The sequence below is a fragment of the Nesoenas mayeri genome (genome assembly GCF_963082525.1).
Source record: "Nesoenas mayeri genome assembly, chromosome: 9".
Classification (NCBI taxonomy): domain Eukaryota; kingdom Metazoa; phylum Chordata; class Aves; order Columbiformes; family Columbidae; genus Nesoenas; species Nesoenas mayeri.
In genome coordinates, this window is record NC_137557.1 from 12462123 (window position 1) to 12484653 (window position 22531).

The 22531-nt window shown below is 38.9% G+C and overlaps 1 protein-coding gene across 1 annotated transcript in view; it reads right to left on the bottom strand.

The window, feature by feature from the left end:
* FNDC3B (fibronectin type III domain containing 3B) overlaps window positions 1-22531 on the bottom strand; it is a gene marked incomplete at its 5' end in the record, with an annotated part of 152763 nt that overhangs the window by 15373 nt on the left and 114859 nt on the right. The window contains 5 exons of the mRNA XM_080349549.1: window positions 6247-6459; window positions 13663-13943; window positions 17708-17857; window positions 19965-20078; window positions 22120-22292. Of these exons, the coding sequence (XP_080205675.1) occupies window positions 6247-6459; window positions 13663-13943; window positions 17708-17857; window positions 19965-20078; window positions 22120-22292 (931 nt within the window). The remainder of the gene's footprint in view (window positions 1-6246; window positions 6460-13662; window positions 13944-17707; window positions 17858-19964; window positions 20079-22119; window positions 22293-22531) is intronic.

The following is a 22531-nucleotide window of genomic DNA, read 5'->3' on the forward strand; positions in this document are numbered from 1 at the left end:
AAGCAAAACTAAGTGGAGCGTGGAAAAAGACAGGGAGAGAAGTGATAATAGTCAGATGAGAAGAGTTTTATTTTCTTCACTTAATTACCTAGCATATTTGCAGGCTAAACAAAGAGTACTTGCAGCAGAAAACCAATTTTTAGCTTGCTTCTACTAGATCATCTTTCATCTGCTGTTGAGTTTGATCACATAATCCATATTTATCACAGATATTCACTTGTCAGATGCCTGGAATTATTGAAAATGAAGATACCTTAACCTACAGAAGCTCCTACATAGCAAGAATTATATTTTTTGTAAGGAGCTTCTGGGCACATTCAAGAGGAATGGAAGAAAGATCAGTAAAGTGCCTGACATGATTCCTGTGTGCAGCCAGATGAGAGGCCAACAAACAGACAGGAAGAACAATGCTGAGCACAGCTTAATGTGAATTAACAGCATCTGAATGAAAGATCTGGGAGAAATTAGGGAGAACATCCAGTGGCTTGTTGAAACTATACAGTCAAGAAGAACTAGATTACTAGGCTGCTACCAATACCATGGTTTGCAACAGAAATATGTTAATAATTATCCCTAGATATAAATAACAGCAGGCTTAAAAAAGCTACAACCAAAAGAGAACAAAACACTGTTCAGTGGTAGCAAACTAATGCTCTTGCAGCCACATGCTTTTTATCTTCCCTGTGCAGCATTACAATCCACTTTCCTACTACAGCAGTAACTAACAGTGTTTATGAACCTTACACTGAAACTCGTTCAGCACATTGTGTTCAGAGCTATTTACTGATTTGGCAGTCTCAGTAATCTGTTTCGGCACAGCTTGCTAAGGAAGCCAAGCGTAGTCTCTAGTTTACCAACTTTGGCAAAATGAAGTTGGAATCTACAGCTGAGCTTTTGGAAAAAATGGTCAAAATGTTACTGTTGCTTCAAGCTGAAACCCAATCACCACTTTAGATATTAAATAGTCATTATCCTGATAAGGCATTATTTTTCCTGTGAAGTTGCTAGAGATGTGCACAAAATAGCTTTTGTTATGGTGACAATCTTTGGTTTGGATGCTGCTCTTATTTATGATCTACTGTCTGGAATATTCAGTTACACCTGTGACGTCTGAAGTGCCTGCAGATGCACACTAATCAAAATACAAGAACAAATTGGTCCACTGTGTTTCTATGTTGTTAACTACTAATTTTCCCACCAAACCAGGGATTCTTCGAATACGCTTATGGAAAATCATCTAATTCTGCATCTCGCTAGATTCCTAATATCTGAAACATCTAATCTCAAACATTTAACATGGTTTTCTCACACCTCACTTTGTCGTAAAAGATGACGCACACAGTTAACTCATCTCTACTAAAAATGTTGTTTTACTCCTGTTTCTAGGAACAAAGATGGAATACATTAACAAGTTAAGCTGTTTACTCTTGGAACAGTCCTCCCTCTTTTTCATACTGCAAAGCCCCAAGTATCCATTCAGAATACTCTAAATAGAAGTATCATTACTGTTAATAGCAATACTCATCTACACAATGCAACAGTATGGAGGGAAGTGTCTGAAAGACTTTTCTGAACATTAACTTTCTATTTAGCCTGACTTGCAGAATAAACTGTAGCATGCCATATGTCTCGCCGCTAATTCTTAATTTCCTTTCATCATTGTTTTACCCAACATAAAAATGATTTTTCCTGCAGGTTTTGCAAGGATACGGTAATGTATCTCATTTTATATTTTAATAGAATTTCACAAGCCAGTAGGCCTGATACATACCAGTAATTGCTGCTAAAATGGGTATAAATTGTCTTGATCAAATCATGAGTGCAAACAATTTTTTAATTAGACTGCTTGAAACTTGCAGTAACCAGATAATGATTATGCTAGTCATCAGGCAAAGGCAGCAACTTACTCCTCTCTGTTTCTCCTCTACCTTCCTTCACGTTAACGCACAGCAAACATATGCGGCAAGGTTCATACATCTGACCACGTCCTAACACACAGAGACCGTACTTGGCATTACCTTTCTGCAAAGACTCAGATCAAACCATCGGGTACAACATTCCATTTCTACAGCCATCGAAATGGCACTGGACACTGTGACAGACGGTCTCCTTGTTCTGGAAAAACGGGAAGACAGTTTATTCTCCTGCATACAACTTGAGCATGCCTAGGCAGACAAGGTTGGCCAGTACCACCGGATGAAGAAGACAGAAGGGTGGCAGAATCACTGGAAGAGCGAGGAACTTCCTACGTGGAGCCTTTAAAGTAAAGTTAAGGTAAAATTCTCCAAGTAGAAGAAATTAATTTAAAGGACTGTGCTATCTGTTGACAAATGTTATTGCTTCCTTGGAGTCGCTAGAAGTTTCCAGGACTACATCAATGTCTGTGACCTTTGGGACATTCATAGCCTAAGAAGAAAGATGATGTTTTCACAATGACTGCGTCAATTAATATTTATAATCATTAGGCAAATTCTATTTTGTGATCAATTTTTCATTTATATTGAAGAATAATATTTCCTTAAATGGCAAGCACACACACTTTAGCAAAATATTTTAAAACAGTGTAGTACCCACATAAATGATCTTTCATATGCTATGAAAGGGAAATACCACTGTTTATCAAGTGATAACAGGTCATAACTCATTTCTTCAGTAAATAACCATAACAAAAGCAATTACAGTTTAGAATGCCAGTAAATACCATCTCTTACAATTCACTTACAAAAAGGCTCTTAAGAACTGTCGATGACGCTTCGTAGATATTCTTAAAGAATATGTCTAATTTGCTTCTTAGCCAACCTTACCAATGATTATCCCTTAAAATACAATTATAAATATTTTGATTCTATATACACACAAAAATCACAGAGTTCACCTCAAATGCAACATGTGTTTACTGCAACATGTAAAAGAACTACGAGCAACTGACAAATGACCCACTAATAATGTACTTGCTAATTCTCTCTTTCAGGCTGGATTTTGTAAGCATTGTAAGACACTAAGAGGTATTAATTAGTTGTAGGAACAAATAAAGACTAATTACCAGTACAGAAAAAAAAAAAATCAGAAGCATTACTATAATTAAGTTCATTTGTTTCACTTGGAGAGAAAAAAATCCATAGCATTCTGGAAAAGAGCGCAACTTGATTAACATGATTTGCTTGATGTTACCAGAGTTAGAAAATTAAGTCACAACGGTTAGCTTATTTAAAAAAGAAATACATTTTATAGTCCCCTTTACATAAAGGTTAACTACTCTCAACTAACATTCCCATGTATTGTGCTTTCTAGAAACAGATTTTTTTCTTCATTTCCAGTTAATGCTACACATAATTGAAAGGACAAGAGATGCTAATTTGATCTTCCCAAATGTCACACACGGAAGAGCAAATGAGAGCTAAAGCAATTTCATTGCTGCCGTGCATACCTCTTCAGGTCCCTACATTAATCAGTGACATGAGATTTCCAAGTATTCAGGTTCACAGGTCTTGCAATCAATGAAACATTTAGTCTCCAACAACTGGCCTGTTACACCTCATTACAGCATGGAAAAGTTAAAAACAATCCTTAATGACCAAGACATATTCAAGAGCACAAGCTGACTAACACTGCATAAAACTGGAGCTGTATCCTTACAAGAAGGCCATTAAAGCTAACAGGGTTTGAATTTGACTCACTGACAATTTCCTTTTTTTAAAAGAAAACACTCATCTTTGTTTGTGAAAATGCTTCATCAGCATTTTAAAGCTAACACCCCCTCTCATAAAACTCACCAGTGAGCAACATTAAAATAAACAAACTGTATGCCCAGATTGCCGGAAGAAGTGAAAATTGTAATACTGAGTTGAAGGATATCAATATAACACAGATGAAAGTAATTTCAGATGACTCACAGAAGACAGTAACACTACCTTTCGAAAGACTAAGGGTATGACAGAGGTTAATTCTGAGTTATCCATGTTTACACCACAGCCTCTTCCCCTGCTCTGGTTCTATTTCTAAACAGAGGGGATACCATGGAACCTTCCCACAAGTCTTTCAAAACATAAAAGATTCCACAATATCCTTCTAAATAATTTATTCAGTGTAATTTTTCAGCAGAGACTGGCATTTATTCCATTATGTGTCCACAGTTTATGTACATCAGTCTGCTACAGCACAGCACAATTAAAGAGGCCAGTGATGCTCCAAGAACTGTATCCCAATATTTTTCATAAGCATAGACACGACTGAGTAACCCCTCAGTCACGATGGGGTTTATTTTATGGGAATGACCTAAGATAAGACCTTCTACCTCTGCAACTAACTGCTGTTTGTACTAATTCATGTGTAGGCTGCCATTGTCTGTTCATTAGGAATGACAGCTCTCCTGAATGTACAAAACTTTGCTGCCGTATCCTTTCAGGAATGTCTCTCATTGTGATCAACACACACAATGGGGAGCAAAAAGGGACCATCGGAGAGGGAACAAATAAACAGATCTTATTGCCAAGACCTGCCAGCTCCAACTGTTCTCAAACCGTGCATCCATTCTGCTCCTGTGCTCACGCTGGTATGTGCTTCATTGGCCGGAGGGCTCAGGGCTATGGCTCATTTCAGGGATTATCTGAACTAGTTACTACAAACCCAACTGCCAAAGGAAGCCATTTCATGCAAGGACTCCATTCAGGCAGGAGACAAGCTGTGCAATGTAGATGAGTAGCTTCTCCACATCTTTGGGAGTTCACGTGGACTATAAGCCAAATTTACAACTAAGACGACCTAGCAGAGTAAAAACTTGAAATTTCTCCCAATTAACAGCTCTTAAGATAGCATTTGCAGTGGGAAAAGTTTGCGCAAAAGCAAAGGAAGATACTAAAGCCTTGTGCCAAAAGCAAAGGGCAAAAAGCTTCCCTTCTCTGCTGCCAGGTAACATAATGTATTTTATTTTTACAAGGAAACATTATTTCCTCCAACATAAAACCAGATTTAAAACCATTTATAGTTCTTCGCCATCCTACCTGCAGTGCTACATGAAAGCAAACAAAAGAAGCCTGTTGGATGTTTCTTTAGAGCTGACTTGATCACACGCTGCTGCAGGTGATGGGCTCCTGCCAAGCACCATGGCACCCTAAAGAAACTGTTTTTATCAATCCGACTTTCAAATGGGCATTTATATTCATTGGACACCTCTCAGTATTAATACAGGGGAGCATGTACCCTCTCTGCATCAGTACAGTTGAGACACAGGGAGGTATGTAGGCATTATTCATGGTGGTTTTATTACTTACAACTAGAGCTTTTGGGCCAGATCTTCAGCTGGCATAAACTCAGCACAGCTCTATCTAAATTGAAGGAATTGTGCTAATTTACACCGAATTACGAGCCACTCTGAAGGTCTCTAAGGATTATCTACTCGATACACCAGTTATTTTACCCAATTAAACTAGTTAAGAGTGTTTCTTAGTAAATTATGAGCCATCTATGATATTTATTCATTGAAGAGCTCAGACTGTTAGGCAATACTCACATATTGTCTTTCTTTCCTTCCCTTTTTTCTACTGAATGTGTCTCATTGCAACTTCGAAGATGCATTATCTAACCTTCCTAGAAAAAGTTTGCCTGGGAAAATAGTTCTCACTGAGAACTGACTGTTTAATGTTCATTTTTGTGTTTTTCAAACGTCAAAAGCTCTCATGGCTTTGAAGAAAATTTTAGGGAAGTGAAACATGGTGGATGAGCTCTTCTGCATTCCTATTTTGTAATTATTGTGTAGCTACCAAGCTCACGCCAAGCTTGTATTTTCTAATGCTCAACTATTGCAGCTGTAAAATCCTGACCATCATGTTACCCAAAATCACCTGTTCTGTTCAGTTTTGCCTCTCCTAGACCTCTGATTTTGTAACTGTTTGTTTTATTAATACACACAACACGTTGGGTGCAATATCTTTGTTCTGTATATACCAAAGGGTAAAGCATTATGATCATAAAACTCGGTATTAACTTTTATTGGCAGAGGGGGCAGGCTTTTGCTAAAATTTCAACAGTAATAGCATTGATTTTGGTTGTTCTATAATAACTGTAACAGCTCTGTTACATAATTTGTTCGGTTAGACTATAGGCACAGAAAACCTACTAGAACAGCATTTCACATACACTTATATACATATCAGCAAAACAACATTTTTCTCACTGTGATTCACAACTGTGTTATGATGAACCAGAATTAATTTTCATTAACCTGAGGAAAATATTCATCTCTCTTACCTTTTATTTCTGTCTTCTATCTGCAAGATATAGACCATGTCATCGGTAGCATGAAGCTTGGAACTGCTGTCTCCCCATTTCAGCTTCAGGCTCTGAGGACCTGCTGCAGCACACTCTAACCGAGGAGGCAAGGGTGGTAATGGCCTGGTTTTTGCTTTAATAAAGTGGCTAAATGGTCCAGCTCCAATTTCATTGACAGCCTGGATCCTGATCCTAAAAACAAAGAACCAAAAGGTAAATGTTAAATAAAACACCTTCGCAAGGTTCTTGGTATAGGTAAGTCTCAAGAAACAAAACAGCCTCCTGGACCTGACTGTGACTAGCAACCTGGCAAATGAAAAATTCTGCAAATTTAACAAGTATTATAATCCTGTTTATCTTGTAAGAACTGCAGAAGTGAGAAGGTTTGACTGAGCAATGTCAGAACCTGGCAGCAGTCCCTTTAACTGCATGACCAAGGGACAACAGCTCAGACACAACCGACATCTGGAAAACATAATGTGTGTGAGTAAATAAAATGCAGAAGTGTGTTGTGGTTTTCTATCAAAGGTCACAAACTACTTTAAGGTGAAATCATTAAGTGAAAGCATTGGTGTAGCTGCCACAAAACCTACCTCCATTTTGGCAAATACCCAGAGAACAGTATTATTTTCCTGCGTGCAACATCTCAAAAAGCACACTATTAAAGCACGAAATTCTACTGGGAAGAGCTAACCGAGAATGTTAAACCCATAAACCTTCCACAGGCCTTCCACAAACTGCGGAAATATTAACCATCAGTGACCTACCTATTAGAACAAATAGAAGTTGGACTCCTGTCATTTTCACAAGATGCAAAAGAGTTCTTGAGACATTTGAATCACATTCAGAAGAAAAGCAGCTCATCTCCCTAGATTTAATTTGGAAAGATTCTTAAGACTGATCCAGTCTTCTAAATTCTGTTTCTTTCTTAAGATAATGACTCTTGGCTTCTGTTTTGTCACCCTTCTGTATCTGTCTGTACCTTATTTTAATAATTTGCACAGTGAGAATCTGTTTATAGGAATGAGTGAAGACTAACAGTCTCTTACTATGGTAACATGAACAACAACATCATAACAAAAATGTGAAATATGCATTTCAAAAGAGCTTTGAGGACTTTAAATATGAGATTCTATGTAAATAGAAATATTGGCACAGACAAGCCTGAAAGGTTTCAAAAGTTTGTTAAATCAAAATGAAAATAAGAGAAAGCAGGAATGGGCAACCTAATCAGTGTTTTTAGATAGATGAGCCTAATTTAGATGAAAATCCCGTGTACAGCAGTCTACTATTTTCTCATGGGAAAAGACTCTCTACAAGAAGTGTTGCTGCTCCTCAAAACTATCAGCCATGAAGCCACAACTCCCTGGGGAAGGTGATGGGCGAGAAGGGAGAAGAACAGAACCTGCTGTACCTCTGTGGCTGCCTGCTTGGAGAAATTAGAAGAGAAACAGAACTCTCTTTGGTTGGCAAAGCTACTTACTTTGATTGATGTATATAAAGTGATGTAAGTTCATACAAACAACATATGAAAAATGACTGCTTTGAACAGCATGTTTTCAGCTCTATCATTAGAAAAAGATTAGGCAGAGTTAAAACAATAGCAAAAAACCCTCCAGAGAACATTATTTAAAAAAAAAAAAAACCTCAAAACATATTTTCTGCAATTTCAAGAACAGAAATAATTAAGTGATTAATAAACATATTGAAAAATAATAGAGCCTTATTTACTCATTAGGCAGCTAAAGTAATCATACGCTGTAGGAATGCACCGTGTTCACACCGTCATGTAAAAGTGTGGTTAATCCTTTGCTTATTGACGTAATAATTAACAAGGGTAAAATATTGTGTGGTGTGGAGCTGCATTTTCCTTTCAATTTCAGGAAATGCATCCTGACCACCCTGCAACGTTTATACAAGGGTGATTTCACCCTCTTCCTCCAAAATGGTAGGAAAAAGTTCTAGTGGGAGCTGCTTCTACAACTGATGCGTAACAGCATTTGATACAAAAAGAACCGTAGGCGTTTCCAGTATTGTAGGTGAAATCAATATAGGCACTGATTTAATTTCATGTTATGCTATTGTTTGCTTCAGATTGAAAAGTAATTATATTAATATTTAATGGTCTTTCAGTAAAAAAAACCTGCCTGAATTTCCACTAAATTAGCATATGCACATAAACCGTAACAGCTACACTACAAAATGCTACTACTGTTTTTGTAGCTTGATTATAGCAACATGCTCTAGAGCACATAGCCTTTTTTTGTTTGTTTTATTTTGTATTATCCAAAGTCACAGTAACAACAAAGCCTCTCCTGCCCTCACACACTCTATCTTCAACTCACTTCCAAATGGCAGCTACCACGCTTGAAAACAAGCAGTGACTGAAACTGATCTCTTTCAAATAGCACATCCCATTTCCTAAGGATAAGCTGATTTTTATGTATGTGCATGAACATATATCTGCATTTACCTGTCTTCCCTTTGACAGGTATTTGCACAAGGTAAATATGTGTCTCTTCTCTCATCTGTTGTTGCTTTCATCTGCTGCACAGTGTCCTTGCTCCCACCTTCTGACACGCACAGATACGCACGCACCCCCCACCACCTCTGACTTCAGAGCACAGTAAGACTGGGTGGCACATCTGTAGTGGTAACTTCCACAATTAAGTGGAAACCAATTACTGTTTACAGAACTGATACTGGGAAAAATCAATTTCTAATTAACATCTTTACTTCTGTGTAAAAGTGCTATATAGACATAAAGAAATATTTGCAATAAAACCACCCCCTGAATTCCCTTCAACTATTTCACTAATGGTTTCTCGGTTAAAATGCCCCAAACACCATCTTGGAAAAGTGGTTTTAAAATGTGACAATTTGAAAGTTTGTTGTTGTCTTTTTGCTTTTGGTGTTTTTGGTTTTAAATGTAAAGACTACATTTAGGGATAGTACCTAATTCTGCAGACCCTAGACCAATAATATTTTTATTCATTTTCACATTTTCCCACTGCATCTTTTAAACATTTAGAAAAAAAATAAACCAGACTAGGCAAATTTAGAAATCATTAAAAGATCTTTAACAGATCATTCTATCTTAGAATATTCTTGACCCAGGAAAATAAACACACTAAACAGGATGCTATTTTCAGTTTGGTCACAAAATCCTTTGTATAGTATTCCAACAAACTGAAAAATCATTTTTTATTTAATCTTGGAGTCTGACATGAGAAGAGTTTGACTTGCCAGTTCCCATAAGTGGAATGGCACCAGTTGCAATACACATGTCTGTGGAAACCTGTGGGAGTGAAAATGCCACAGACTTGAAAAGGGAGGAGAAGCCCCATGTTCCACTATCATCATCAGCCTGAACGTACCAGGCGGCAACCACGCACAGCCTGCAGATCCCCGCTCAGACCGCACTCCTCTGGGGCTGGAGCAAGACTTCGCTTTACACTGGGAAGCATAAATTTTGTTTCATAACCCACTTAAGCCTGATCATCCACGTGTATTCTTCTCTCCTCATGTTGGAAGATCTTTCTTTCGATACAGTTTAGAAACTGAAAATGTCTAGAAATTCCTACAACAAATTAAAATTAAGTGTTGCTACTAAAACTTAATAAGGCTACTATGTATTTCCATAAACTGTGGAACTTCAGAAGAGAGTAAGCATTCTTAAAAATCGGAAGTTGTTTTGTGGTGAAATATTCCAACAGTCCAGCACAGCTATCGTAACTATGGAAAGTGTTGAGCAAAGCTTGGGAAAAGATTGTGTCAGAAAACTGGTATTTCTATTACTGTTGCATACTTATTTATTGTGGAATATTTATTGAATCACTTCTAGCTACATTAATTCACAGAAAACCAGTCTAAGTATTATTACCCTATAGTCAGATCTTCCAGAGCTTCATGACTGTCAATAAAGTGGAAAGACTGCAGAACTCAGACATATTTCTGCAGCTGCTCCCCAGCAGCGATGTTTACATGGTGCTTTTGGGAGGCATCTGCTTTTTGCAACAGCAGCACTGGTCTGTGTCTGACACCGGAGAAGTCCTCTGGAAATCAGCCCTGTGCATGGCAGGCACGCCCCAGTTCCTCCTGCCTTGACTAACACATGTTCTGGGATGTGAATCCTCCCTGTGGCATGCTGCCTGAATTTGCTACTAAAGCACAGAAACCATCAAACTTGTCGGCTTCAAGCCCACCTCCACAAAGAGCCCAGAGCTTGCTCGGCGTGTACTTGAGTTGCTCCGGTACAGCCATTCCCACACAGAAGCTGGAAGCAGCAGAGCAATGCCAGACCTAAGCTAACAAGTCCAACGGTGTGGACACACACATACAGGCTGTTAGAATCACACTGCTATTCAAAACAATGTCCCATTCCAATTTTGGACTTGATGGATTTTAATAACCAAGATTTGCTTTCAATTTTGGGTTCCCACAAACAAAACCACTGACAGCAACATTCCAATGCAACTAAAACATATAAGGCCTTTACTGATTTACTTCAAGTTCTGCTGAAACTTTGGTAAGAGAGTTCCAAATTTCAAACCCAGCAGTGTTTGCCTTGTTTAGTCTAGGAAAAACAAGGCCTGGAAGAAAACACATTCACTGCTCTTAAACACAGCATGGAATAAACACTTGAGAGACAGAACAGCTAGATGAGTTAAACAAAGACGACACGAAAAGAAAAGCCATTGATGAACTGAAACACTCTTCTGATTAAAACAGGGAGGGCAAAAAACCCACCACCTTTTAGCATAAAGCTTGATAAATGTCTTTCCCACAGATACAGTTATCAGGACACAGATGTTCCCTGATGAAAGACAGGTGTCAAGATAGGCTTGAAGAAGAAATATCAACAAAAGAGTTAACAATCGATAGCAAAAACACTTTGACACGTCTATTTTTATTAGCAGAAAAATACTTCAAATTATAGATGAGGTGCTTTTGCAACTTAACTGCAGTCACTTGTCTTCCCTGACAGGTATGAGATGCAAGATTTGGGGGTTTCTTTCTGTTGTTTTATTAAAGAAAAGAGCTTTCATGTATTATTTTATCAGATTAGTCATCCGCTGGTTTGTGCTCTTCACAATATATTTTTTTTTGGTAGGAACTTAGTCTTACAACAATATTTATAACGGTTACAGATAATGCTTGTGCTTTAGCCTTTTCATTTAGATCAGAGACAAGCAGACTCGCTGACTAAAATTATATGATTTAATATGGTGTTTTTTACAAAATAAAGAAATAAGAGAACAAAAAATCCAGTATGACCTCAGTGTAACAACACTTTCTATGGCGGCAGGAGTAAGAGTTTCATGGACAAGACTGCAGCTTGATTCCCTGCATTCCCTATCTCCATTTCCAGGCTTTGAAGACAAGGACATTTTCCTAAAGGAAGGTGTAGACAACCAAGAACCAGCTAAATAAAGAGACTGAAGAAGAAAGACTTCAGTGAAGAACTGAGATGATTGTGCTGCTCATAGCTCACATTTTGCTTTATCTCTTTTGAGTCTTGATTGAACATGTGAGGAGAAACCAGGGAGTACGAGACTGCCTGAAGGTGATACTGTTCCCCAGCTGGGTAGCCAGTCAACAGACAAACTCTTCAGCTTCTCATTAGTTTAATTGCGTTTTTGGTTAGCCTTCAATCAGTTGGGTTCCCTGGTCTGGCTTAGGGTAAGATCACAGAGCTGATGCAAAGCAGTGAGCGAGAAACAGGGGAGAACACAGAGATGGAGGGAGGTCAGAAGAATGACAAGAACAACCTGAACTGGCTCAAAGAGTTGTGCAGCTTTACTCATGTGCAGTGTTTTCAGAAAACACCATAAACAAGCTTAGGCCGACATGGTGCTAGAAGAGGTGGCCCTATCCTCTCCCTCCTTTTCTTTTCTCTCTACCCATTTACAAGGTAAAAAACACAATTAGTTTTCAAGAAGACCAGTTTTCCCAGTCTGGAATGGCATGATAGCACTCTGCTGGCACAAAGGAGTGGACAACACTAGGAGGGAAGAAGATTATTATGTCTCCTTAGACAGCAACGTTCGCTTCAGTTGACCCTGAAACTAGGAGCTCCAATAAACAGTAGAAGACAAGAAAAAGCTTATACTTCATTACTGCCTTTGCCAAAAAAGGATCACAGTGTTACAAGCCAATGGAGACAACAATAACAGAGTCACATTTCCTGGATTTGTATGAGTGATCTGGAACTGAGGGCGTCTGAATCACCAAATTCCTATTTTGCCTCCTTTATTTTCAGACTGCCAGAGAGGCTTGTTTGTTTGGTTTTTTTAAATAAATGTACATTTTTATTTTTACACTACATGCTTTTAGAACCTAGATATTCTAGGCAAAGATCAGGAACCACTGTAAGTAATGTATGTTCCTTGCTTAAAATAACTTCTAGTACACGTATTTGTACACTTGCCACAAGAAGTTCTCCTTTTTGGATACATGATAAAATTTGAGAAATAAACTTTTCATTTAAACTCTACAAGATCTATAGGATTGTGACCCTAAAAACAAAGGAAAAAAATAAAAGAAACATGTAGGTCTATACCATGTCTGATTTTATAATCGTGTAATCAGATTTCAGTTTTTATTAGAACAGTACTTATTTTGTCACATATTGATCTGTATTGCTGTTCATTGCCTGCATGGAACTGTATTTTTTAAAAATTAGCAATTAAGGAAAAAGATATAAGCCTGAACATTAAAATAAACATTTGGCAAGGTCACAGAATCACAGAATGCTTGGGGTTGGAAGGGACCTCTGGAGATCATCTAGTCCAGGTCACTTAGAAATTCAGAATCTGAACAAAGATAAAGAAATTGTTTTTACTCTTCGATTATCTCTTACTTTATCTCCATATGCTAGAAATAAAATTAGTTGTAGGTATACAAATAAAAGTTCATTGTGTGCAAACTGCTGTCCCCTCACAGGGATCAATATAGTTAATAATAAAAAACCCTGGAATAGTACTGATAAGCACCTGAAAAACCATGAGATGTCACATTCTAATTTTAGTTATTTCCCATTTTTTGAATTTATTAATTTATCAGCGTAACCTTATCTTGGCAGAGCAACTTACAAAACCAGAAGAGCTCAGAGATAATGGAAGAAGAGGAGGAATGGGAAAAAAGGGTGGGGGGCAAGAGCAGTATTTGAATGTGAATTCAAATTCTGCAATTCATTGTGTAAGGGAATGACAGCAGATTTTTATGCTCCCTAGCTTTTTTTTTTTTTAAACAAAAAAACTCAAACAAAAAAATGAAACAAAACCCAACAAAACAAAACACAAACCTCACATGCCATACACATCTCCCATGTAAAATTCATCCGTGTGATCTGACCCTGAGTGCTCTGTGCTACACCAAGCAAATTGTACTCACCGGTATGAGGTTTCTGGAAGCAGATCATTGATAACATAACTTGTAACATTTCCTACTGGAATGTTGATGTCACCGAGGTCGATGTTGTAGGATGTAATCTCAGCTCCGTTATTGCATGGCTCTTCCCAGTTCAGGACAAGGCACACGGAGTGGGAGAGCTGCTGCGCATCCACCTGCTCGTCCTCCAGCACAGAGAGGACAGAGACGGCTTCAGGCACGGACGCAGGGATTCTGCAGGTTACCAGGTCACTGTAGGGTCCAGCTCCTGCCTGGTTAATAGCCTGTGTGTAAAAAAAAAAAAAAATAATAACAATTAAAAAAAGTTTACAGGATATATGTTCTCTTTCACTTGTTTCTCAAGTTTCTCGAGCCTGGAGCTGTTGCATGGATCCTTCAGAGAATATGCACCATTGGCTTATTCTCTAAAATGTGGTTCATACCTATAATAGAGCAATTAATATCTTCCTTTGTGACTCAGGAGTATCTCTCAGACAAACTGGAGAATATTTCTCTTTTCCCTAATAGCTATTTAATCAAACTTAACAGTAACCTTTTATCGGCAGTAAACGTTATTTAGCAAGGGAAAATGTCACAGTAATCATGCTGTCAGTGACAGTGAGACATCACATTGTTCAGCAAACTGGCTACCTGAAATCCTTCAGCCAACCTGTATAAAAACCTCAGTATACTGAGAGTACAAAAACAAATGCTTTATGCAAGCAGAGCACCCCTAGACATAAGGGGCATTTGGCTTGTGGAGAGCTACATTGGTTCCTAATGCAGAGAATGAATAGCTAATTTCATGCTAAAAGGTTTCTGATATAGTAATATAGGAACTCAGCCTGGAAATAGGTCTATGGCTCAGATTTCCCACCACCAAAACACACAGCTCAGTATTTTCCACAAGAGAGGAGAACAAGCCATTATCAAGCTTCTTGTCTTGATGCATAGATCCAGGATCCCAGAAGAAACAAAATTTCAAAATCTGGCCCACTTCTGGTCATTAATTCCAGAGGCTGCTGTCTTTGCAAGCTCAACATTGTGCAATTGTACAGACTTGGTAAGCTGATGCTCGGTCAGTGGTAAATGCCATATTATGTTGCATTGGAATGATGCAGGAGATGACCGACATCACCTCCTCGGGATTATTATAAGCTCCTGTGCACACAATCACAGAACCACGCAGGCTGGAAGGGACCTTGGGACACATTTAGTCCAACCTGCTACTCCAAGCGGGGTCAAAGCTGAATACAGACCAGGTTGCTCAGGCTTTTTTCTAGTTGGGTCTTGAAAAACTCCACGTATGCGGATCACACAGCCCCTCTGGACCATTGTTAAAATCCTTAATCACCCAACACGCTGATCACTTTTTTCTTTATATCTCATCTGAACATCTCTATTTCAGCCTCTGCTTGCAGCAAAACTGGACAGATTATTCCACGTTCTCAGGAATGGCACATAAAGGGCAATAATACAACACCACCTTCCCTCGATTCTCCTGATCCAGCCCAGCATGCTGCCAGCCCACCGGCTACACAGAGAGCTCATGACAGCAGATCAGGTACAGGTTGAACTACAAGAGGTCCAGGCCTTCAAAAGCAGCTTTTGACATTGCCCATCACCATCCACATTTTCTTTGTGTTTGGAAAAGTGAGCCCAGAGTTTCGCACCAGTTTAGAATTAATTAGAAACCTTGGGTTTACAATGTCGACAGAAGGACTATGACGGCGAGGAAAGGTCAAACAATTGTTTGCTTTCTTATCTATGCCTAACTGTAGTGAATAACTTATTTCTGCTATGCATAATACAAAATCAAAGCCATGTTCTATTTTTCCAGGAGGCATTTTGTTCAATTGGAGAAAGAGATTAAATAAAGTTAGATTTGTCAAGCCTTTAAAAAGCCCTTCAAAAACAAATCCTGCTCCAGGGACATCTTCTATTTAGTGAAGCACTCCTAGAGCTGATAAAAGTGAGCATTGTTTTGTGGTCTGCCAATGATATTATTCGTCTTGCCTCCAAACCAGTGTTTGGCAATCTGTATCTTGCTCCAAGCAATTTATTTTTAGTGGTGCTTTTAACTGCTTTATTGGACAATCTCATCATCATAACTGATGGGAATTTCATTCTTCTTTGCTTCCTAGATACTTTTCTCCCACCCTCCTCCTCCCCAGTGACACAATCTTTTCCTTTGCACAAGCCACAATTATTTTCAGGAATATTCATTACAGGAAAAAAGTTGAGCAACAGTAAAGACAAATTGTCTGCCTTGCAGTTATATATGCCTTATTCCTCAATTCTCTCTTTTTATTAAGTTAGTGCAGATTGAGATAGCAATACTGCATGTTTATTAGAAGGCAGAGTAAATGTGGTTTGGGGAATCTTTATTTTAAATAGTAAAAAGATTTTTCTGTTAAAGCTGCTAACAGATAAGGCAAACAGCTATTATTCGCTGTATTTAAAAGAAAAAAAAAAAAGACTAACACTTCTGAAACTGTTTACATTTCCTTCTTTTTCTGCTATACATAGGTTTGGGTTTTTTGCAATTGTTTTTGCAATTGTTTAAATGTTCCAGTGTATTTTATAACAAATTCTTCTCCATAGAATACATGGATCAGATCTATAGGATGAAGCCCTCTAGAAAGTAATGCATGGACTTCAATGAAATGTCTTAGTGCTGTTGTGCATTTCATTTTACTTCTGCCTATGGAATAAATTACATTGGTTGTGTTAAAAACTGTTTAGATTTGTGTAAGGTGTTTGTGGCAGGTAATTTAAAATGAAGGCCCACTGGCAATGAAAGATGCTATACAGCTGGCTGTTTCCATTTTTAACATGAAAAATCTCTTTCAGGTCCCTGCAGAAGTGGTCTCACAGTCTCCTCCCTGCCCAGCGGATGCTGAATATTTTCCCTTTGCACAAGCAAGAGGCATTTTCTGGCTCCCACTTCCAAGCCCCTCACACATGCTCTTTGAATTCCCTTCCCTACAGTGTCACTGTAACATATACAGCCAGCTCTGACCAAGTCAGAATATACATTGGAGTGTACATAGAGTAGTGGGGCCTTGGCTCTTTGGCTGCTGGCCAGTTGCTCAAAAGCTACTTCATTATTAAAAAATATAAAATAATTTTTAAAAGTCCTGTTTAAAAAAAAAGAAGGAAACTCTCCACAGAAGCGTATTGTCCTTGATCAAAGAAATGACCCTGGGTGGTCCACACATTGCCAGCTGGGTGGGTACATCAACTTTGGGTTGGATTTACTGGTGGTATCCTGTCTTCACATACAAATAAATCTTGTGAAAGAGTATCTTGGGCAAAAATATTTTTACTTCACTCCTACTTTATTTTGCATTTATTTTTCAGTGGACATAAAGGAGAAAAAGCAGTGTTATTCGTATTTTTATATATATAATAAATATATTGTAATGGTTCATTTTTACTGAAAATAATAGGAGAGAAAGAGATCAAAGAAAAAGAGATCGCATAGAGATGCTATATAAGACCCAGTTTTACAAACCTGAGAGACAACATGGTAAAGTGGACTCGCTTTCTGGCAGCTGCCATCTCCTACATACATAAGAATCTACTCAGCTGGTTTGCTTTATTTGATAAATGAAACAAATATTGGAGTTTATTATTTAAGCTAAGGGAATCCTCAACATCCAGTTGGGAGGTAGATGTTGCTCACATCTCATTACCAAGAAAAAATATTTTTTGGGGGGAATTGTCTAAAACATTATAGTTTTCTTTTACTATCAGAGGGCAAGGTGGCTGTTAAATGCATTCCTCGCTGAAAATAAACCATATGAAACATGAGAACAATTTGAGAGCTAAAGTTATACCAGCTCCCTTGTTTGCCACTTTGAATTGTGCAGAATCTAAACTGTTCTGTTAGACAGCAACAGTCTGCATTATTTAAAATAAATGTACATTCCATCTGACAGAGCACATAACGTCATAGTGGCTAACGTTAAAAATAAAAACACAGTGGAAGGAAACTGTTTAGATCTTAGACTGCAATGCACGCAAAACCTCATAACTTCCATACCTGTAGCCTACAGCAGTACTGTGCTGCCGCCGACAATTCACTTATTTCAAAACAGGTATCTGGGCCATTATATGCAAGTTGTAGAGATTCCTCATCTTCTCCCCACTCTAATCTGTATTCAGAGATGTCAGCACCAGAACATTCAGGACTCTGCAACACAAATATTTATGTGGTTCAATTCAGAAATGAGCACTTCAGATCTCTGTGCTTCCCTGTGTAAGAAATACAGTCCATGGGGAAAAAACTCAGCATTATTATTTTTACATTAATACACCATTACTGCTGCAAATGGAAATACATTGAATTAGTGTTCCCTAATAGGTTAACGAAACAGGCCAATTATGCACAAAAATTACCTGATAGAAATTCAGAGAAATGAGAAAGCGTATGTGGCTACTTTGCTTTTCATCAGGACGCTCGGCAATAAATTGTCTCTCCACTGGCTTGGCAGAAGCACAGCCATGGAGAACACAAAAAAAGCAACAATCTAGTGCAGTCTGGCCAAGTGAACAAAACGCAGCTCTGGAAGAGTTTGCCTTCAAGCTTGGAGTAGTTATTCATGTCACTTGGAAAGAACAACCTCAGCAAGCGAGGAGCTGCTCTGAGGTTTCCAGTGAAAGTCACCCATCAAGCTAATGGTCCCAGTATGGGACATAGGAGTGTGGACCCGGGTACATTAACGTCCACAAAAAGCCACCTACGGGATTCATATGTCCTCAGCAATCCCTTTATCATCCTTAAGTCTAGGGGAACACAGAATAAATACCTGAAGTTTCTGGAGATGGGCTTGCGCAGGTGTAACAGGACAGTTCTGAAACCAAAATATTTTGTGTTTTTACCAGAACTGCCTGGAGCTGCTCTGCGTGGACTGAAGCAGCTCAGGGAATCGCTGCTCTATGTGCAGAAGTGTGGCCCAGGACACCACAAAGACTGTGATTCTGACACACAAGGTGTGATTTCCAGCAAAAGGATGCAGAGCATCGCTGCACATCACAACCACCACCCTGCACACGGGCTTCTCTGCGTCTGGGTTTCCAGCTCTTTTAGTAGGAACATTCAGAACTGCTAAGCCAGTGTTTTAAAACTACATGTAGAAAAGGCACTACACTGCTCTCTAGACAGACAAAAACACTCCACAGTTCTCCACTGCTTTTCCTTCATATTCATACAGTATCAATATCAGCCAAAAAAAAAGATAAGACTCCTCACCACTGCAAACCACATTACTCCTTCCACAACCTCATTTTTAGCTAGAATAAACAAATATATCCTGCATATAAATAGAGAGTCTACCAGAAACACTGCATTCATTTATGGTTGGGGAGAGCAAATGCCTGTCCATACGCTCATTTAAAAGGTAAAATTTAAAAGTCTAGTGTGACATCTAGCTTAGCATCACAAAATGTTGCAAAAATACAAATACCCCCAAACTGCACTAAATGCACCTGTTTCATTACAAAACTGAACTCTGATTACGTTTATATCTAGATAACTTGTTAGCACAATCAATTTATTTGAGCATCATGTGAATATTAATAACTTCTTTTTAACCTGAGGCATCATTTCATGAAGGGACCCAAGAGATGCAGCAACGGCTGCTGGGTTTTCAAACAGTCTGTGGCTGAACTACAGCCTCACTGCTCCATATCAAAACGTTGCTTATGACAACATGCTTCCCTTTCTGTCTTAATCACATAACCTTTTTTTTCTTTTAATGACACCAATCAGCATTTCAGCATTTCAGACTTATTTTAAGACTCCAGTGTCTAAGATCCTGGAGAATGGGGAAGTAACGCACATAAACTAAAATAAAAGTAAATATTTGAGGAAGAAACAAACAATTTTTGAGGAAAAAAAGTACATCGTAAGCATTTGTGCAGAGTTAAATTCATGCAGGGGACTCCAGTTTCGGCCAAATTCAAATATTTGCCTTCAGAATTCCACCCCGGGGCACGCTGACATGCTAAAAGCCTGCCGAGAGCACTTCTGCCCGACCAGTGCTCTGTCATCCGACGCCAGCGTAGGAGGTCTGAGTCCTGGTCCAGATGAGTCATGATCAACTTTATGCAATTCTTTAAAGAGGAAAGTAGAGAAGATGATTTTCTACAATAGAAGAGTTCCTGCATGTGGTTTTCTTGCAGGAAAAAAAGTTCCAAACCAGTGAATAGCTCTCAAGTGAACTTAAAAGTTTTATGGTGACCATATCAGTTTGGATTAGCAAGATTCTATTAAAAAATTAAACAAGCACCTGACTTACCTCCCAGCTCACCAGTACACGTGTGTCGGACAGGAAGGAGAGGGAAGGTTCTCTGCACTGGCCGGGCGGCCCCGCTGCCGTGGTGACTTCTGTAGCTTCCGAATATGGTCCGTACTAGAGGGGAACAAGGTTTCTGTACGTTAATATACAAGTGTACACCCACCTCGCATTCCTCAGAGGCTTTTCAAGAACAGCACGCAGAAACCTTTTCAATGCAATGAACTTCCTCAAAGATACACTGGGATTCCAATGCACAGCACCAAATACGAGACCACATAAATTACCGCAAAATTAAAACGTGATACAAGCTCAGGCATGAGCAGACAGCATGTACACCCTCCTGTGTGGCAGTGAGTGCCCATGAAAGCATAAGTCACCTCCAGTTTACCCAAGAACAAGAATGTGCACTCAGCAACAAAGTAATTGAGGAACAATTTGTGTCCCTACCTTACCTTGAAATAAGGTGTTCGCATGTCTGTGCCGTAGCCCGGCATAACTGGCTTCTTATGGATATGAGGAGGAGCACAGCAAGAGTTAAAGCACATACTGGAATCCAAATCAGCTTATTTTATATAAAATGTCTGCATGTTAATTATTAAAGGGTAGCACATGGTGGAGCCCCAGCCTGCACACACACCATGCCCAGCTCAGCTCCACGGGCAGCCAAGCCAGCTGCTCAGACGGCTCCTGGGCCCTTGGCAGGAGGATAACTTAATGCACTTTAGCAAAAGAAAAGACAAATTTTAAGTGTCTGGAAAACTGGCTCCAGCCAGCAGTGCAAGGACAGGAGGGAGACAGCAGTGGAAATAGCCTTTCTGAGGCCACTTGAGTGGGATAATGAAGTTTGTTCAGTACCTCCCCAAGCTAATTTGAAATAGTTCTTCAGAACAAAGGAACCTCGCTGGAAGCCATTAGAGGAAAAACACTGATATTTAGTTATTTTAGAATGCAATACTAGCAAATATGAAAGAAAATGAGCCACTAAAAAGGCTGAACAACACTGAAATTATGCACTCCAGAAAACCTCTCAGACACGTGTCAGTGTTTGCGTCATCAAGAAAGACTAACGCTGATCACTCACTTTGTATTAAAAAGGATGCACACTTGAATTTATTAACTTCTGCTGTTTTCTTTATCTAATGAGAAGAAGAAAGGTGTTTGCATCTGGTAAAGCACAACCTCCCATTTTGCAACTGGCAAAAAACCCCAAGTAAACGAAAACTGACCATCTCATTTAACAAAGGGCGGGACTAGAAATGCTTTGCAAATTAGAACACTGTTATGCCAAAAAAAAAGTCAAGGTATCATAAATTCAAAGCTACCAGGTAGGCAATCATTTGCATTCCAGCATGTGCATTTAATTCATTTTTCACAAAAAGACAATAGTGGGTATTTTAAAGACAAAACAGTTTAACAATCCTCTACATTTTTCTAATACCTAAATTACGTTTTAACAAAACTTCTCCCTGTAAGTGAATAACTTTAAGCCTTTATGTTATATTTTGTCATCAAGAGTTCCTGGGAACAAACACACATGTACTGTTGCTGGTAGTGACTTTATGAAAAAACATTGGAAAGATGCTCTTATAAAGGCAAGTGGAACCAACCCAAACCTCACTGAATCAACAGGATCTTTCAATAGCTCTCTGTGGACATCAGGTAGAATTTCTGATGTATTTGTAAAAGTACCTCTTCCAAGGATATCAGATAACAGAATAATAATCATATCTATAAAGACTATATTTAAAAAAAAAAAAAACCATCAAAAAGGCAAGTTTTCCTCAAAATACATAAATAACTGAGTGAAATTTCAGTGTGTTTATGTGGTTAAAAAAAAAAAAGGAATGCGGTGGAAGTCAAATAAATAGGTTCCTCCTTGTGAGCAGATGTGACTCTAGCAGCGATTTTGCACATTTCGGTCCAACTGATTTTGGCCAGTCAAATTGTATTAGTACCTTAAATCTCCTTTTAAAAGCCAGATTCAAAACTGCAGCTCTTCCTCAAAAGTCATTTTGAAGCATTTCATGCTTTATTTTCTTTTGCCCATCTTCCTTTCACCTTTCTGATCACCAGCACCGGCACTGTCCACCGTCGCCCACCCCAGACACAGAACCATCTCCAGCGAGAAAAAGCCACAGTCGGCTCCGGCACGTACCCCACCGTCGTTCCGAGCTCTCACTCTGAACCCATACGTCGCTCCGGGAAGGAGGTTGCTGACGGTGCACTCCAGATCAGGACCATGATACACTTCAGATACAACTTCTTCAGGTTCTGTCATTTCTACGCTGTACTCTGAGATGGGACAGCCACTTTCTGATGGAGGGATATCTAAGCAAGAAACAATATAATTAATTAGTAACATAAGGACACATACCAGGAAGATTATTTTTTTACTTTGCACACACACACACAGACACACAAACTATCAGCAATGATCTTCCTCTTTGACAGATGCCTTACATGCATTATCTCAGCTATAGAATCACAGAACAGTTTGGGTTGGAAGGGACCTTCAAAGTTCATCTGGTCCAACCCTCCTGCCATGAGCAGGGACATCTTCACCCAGA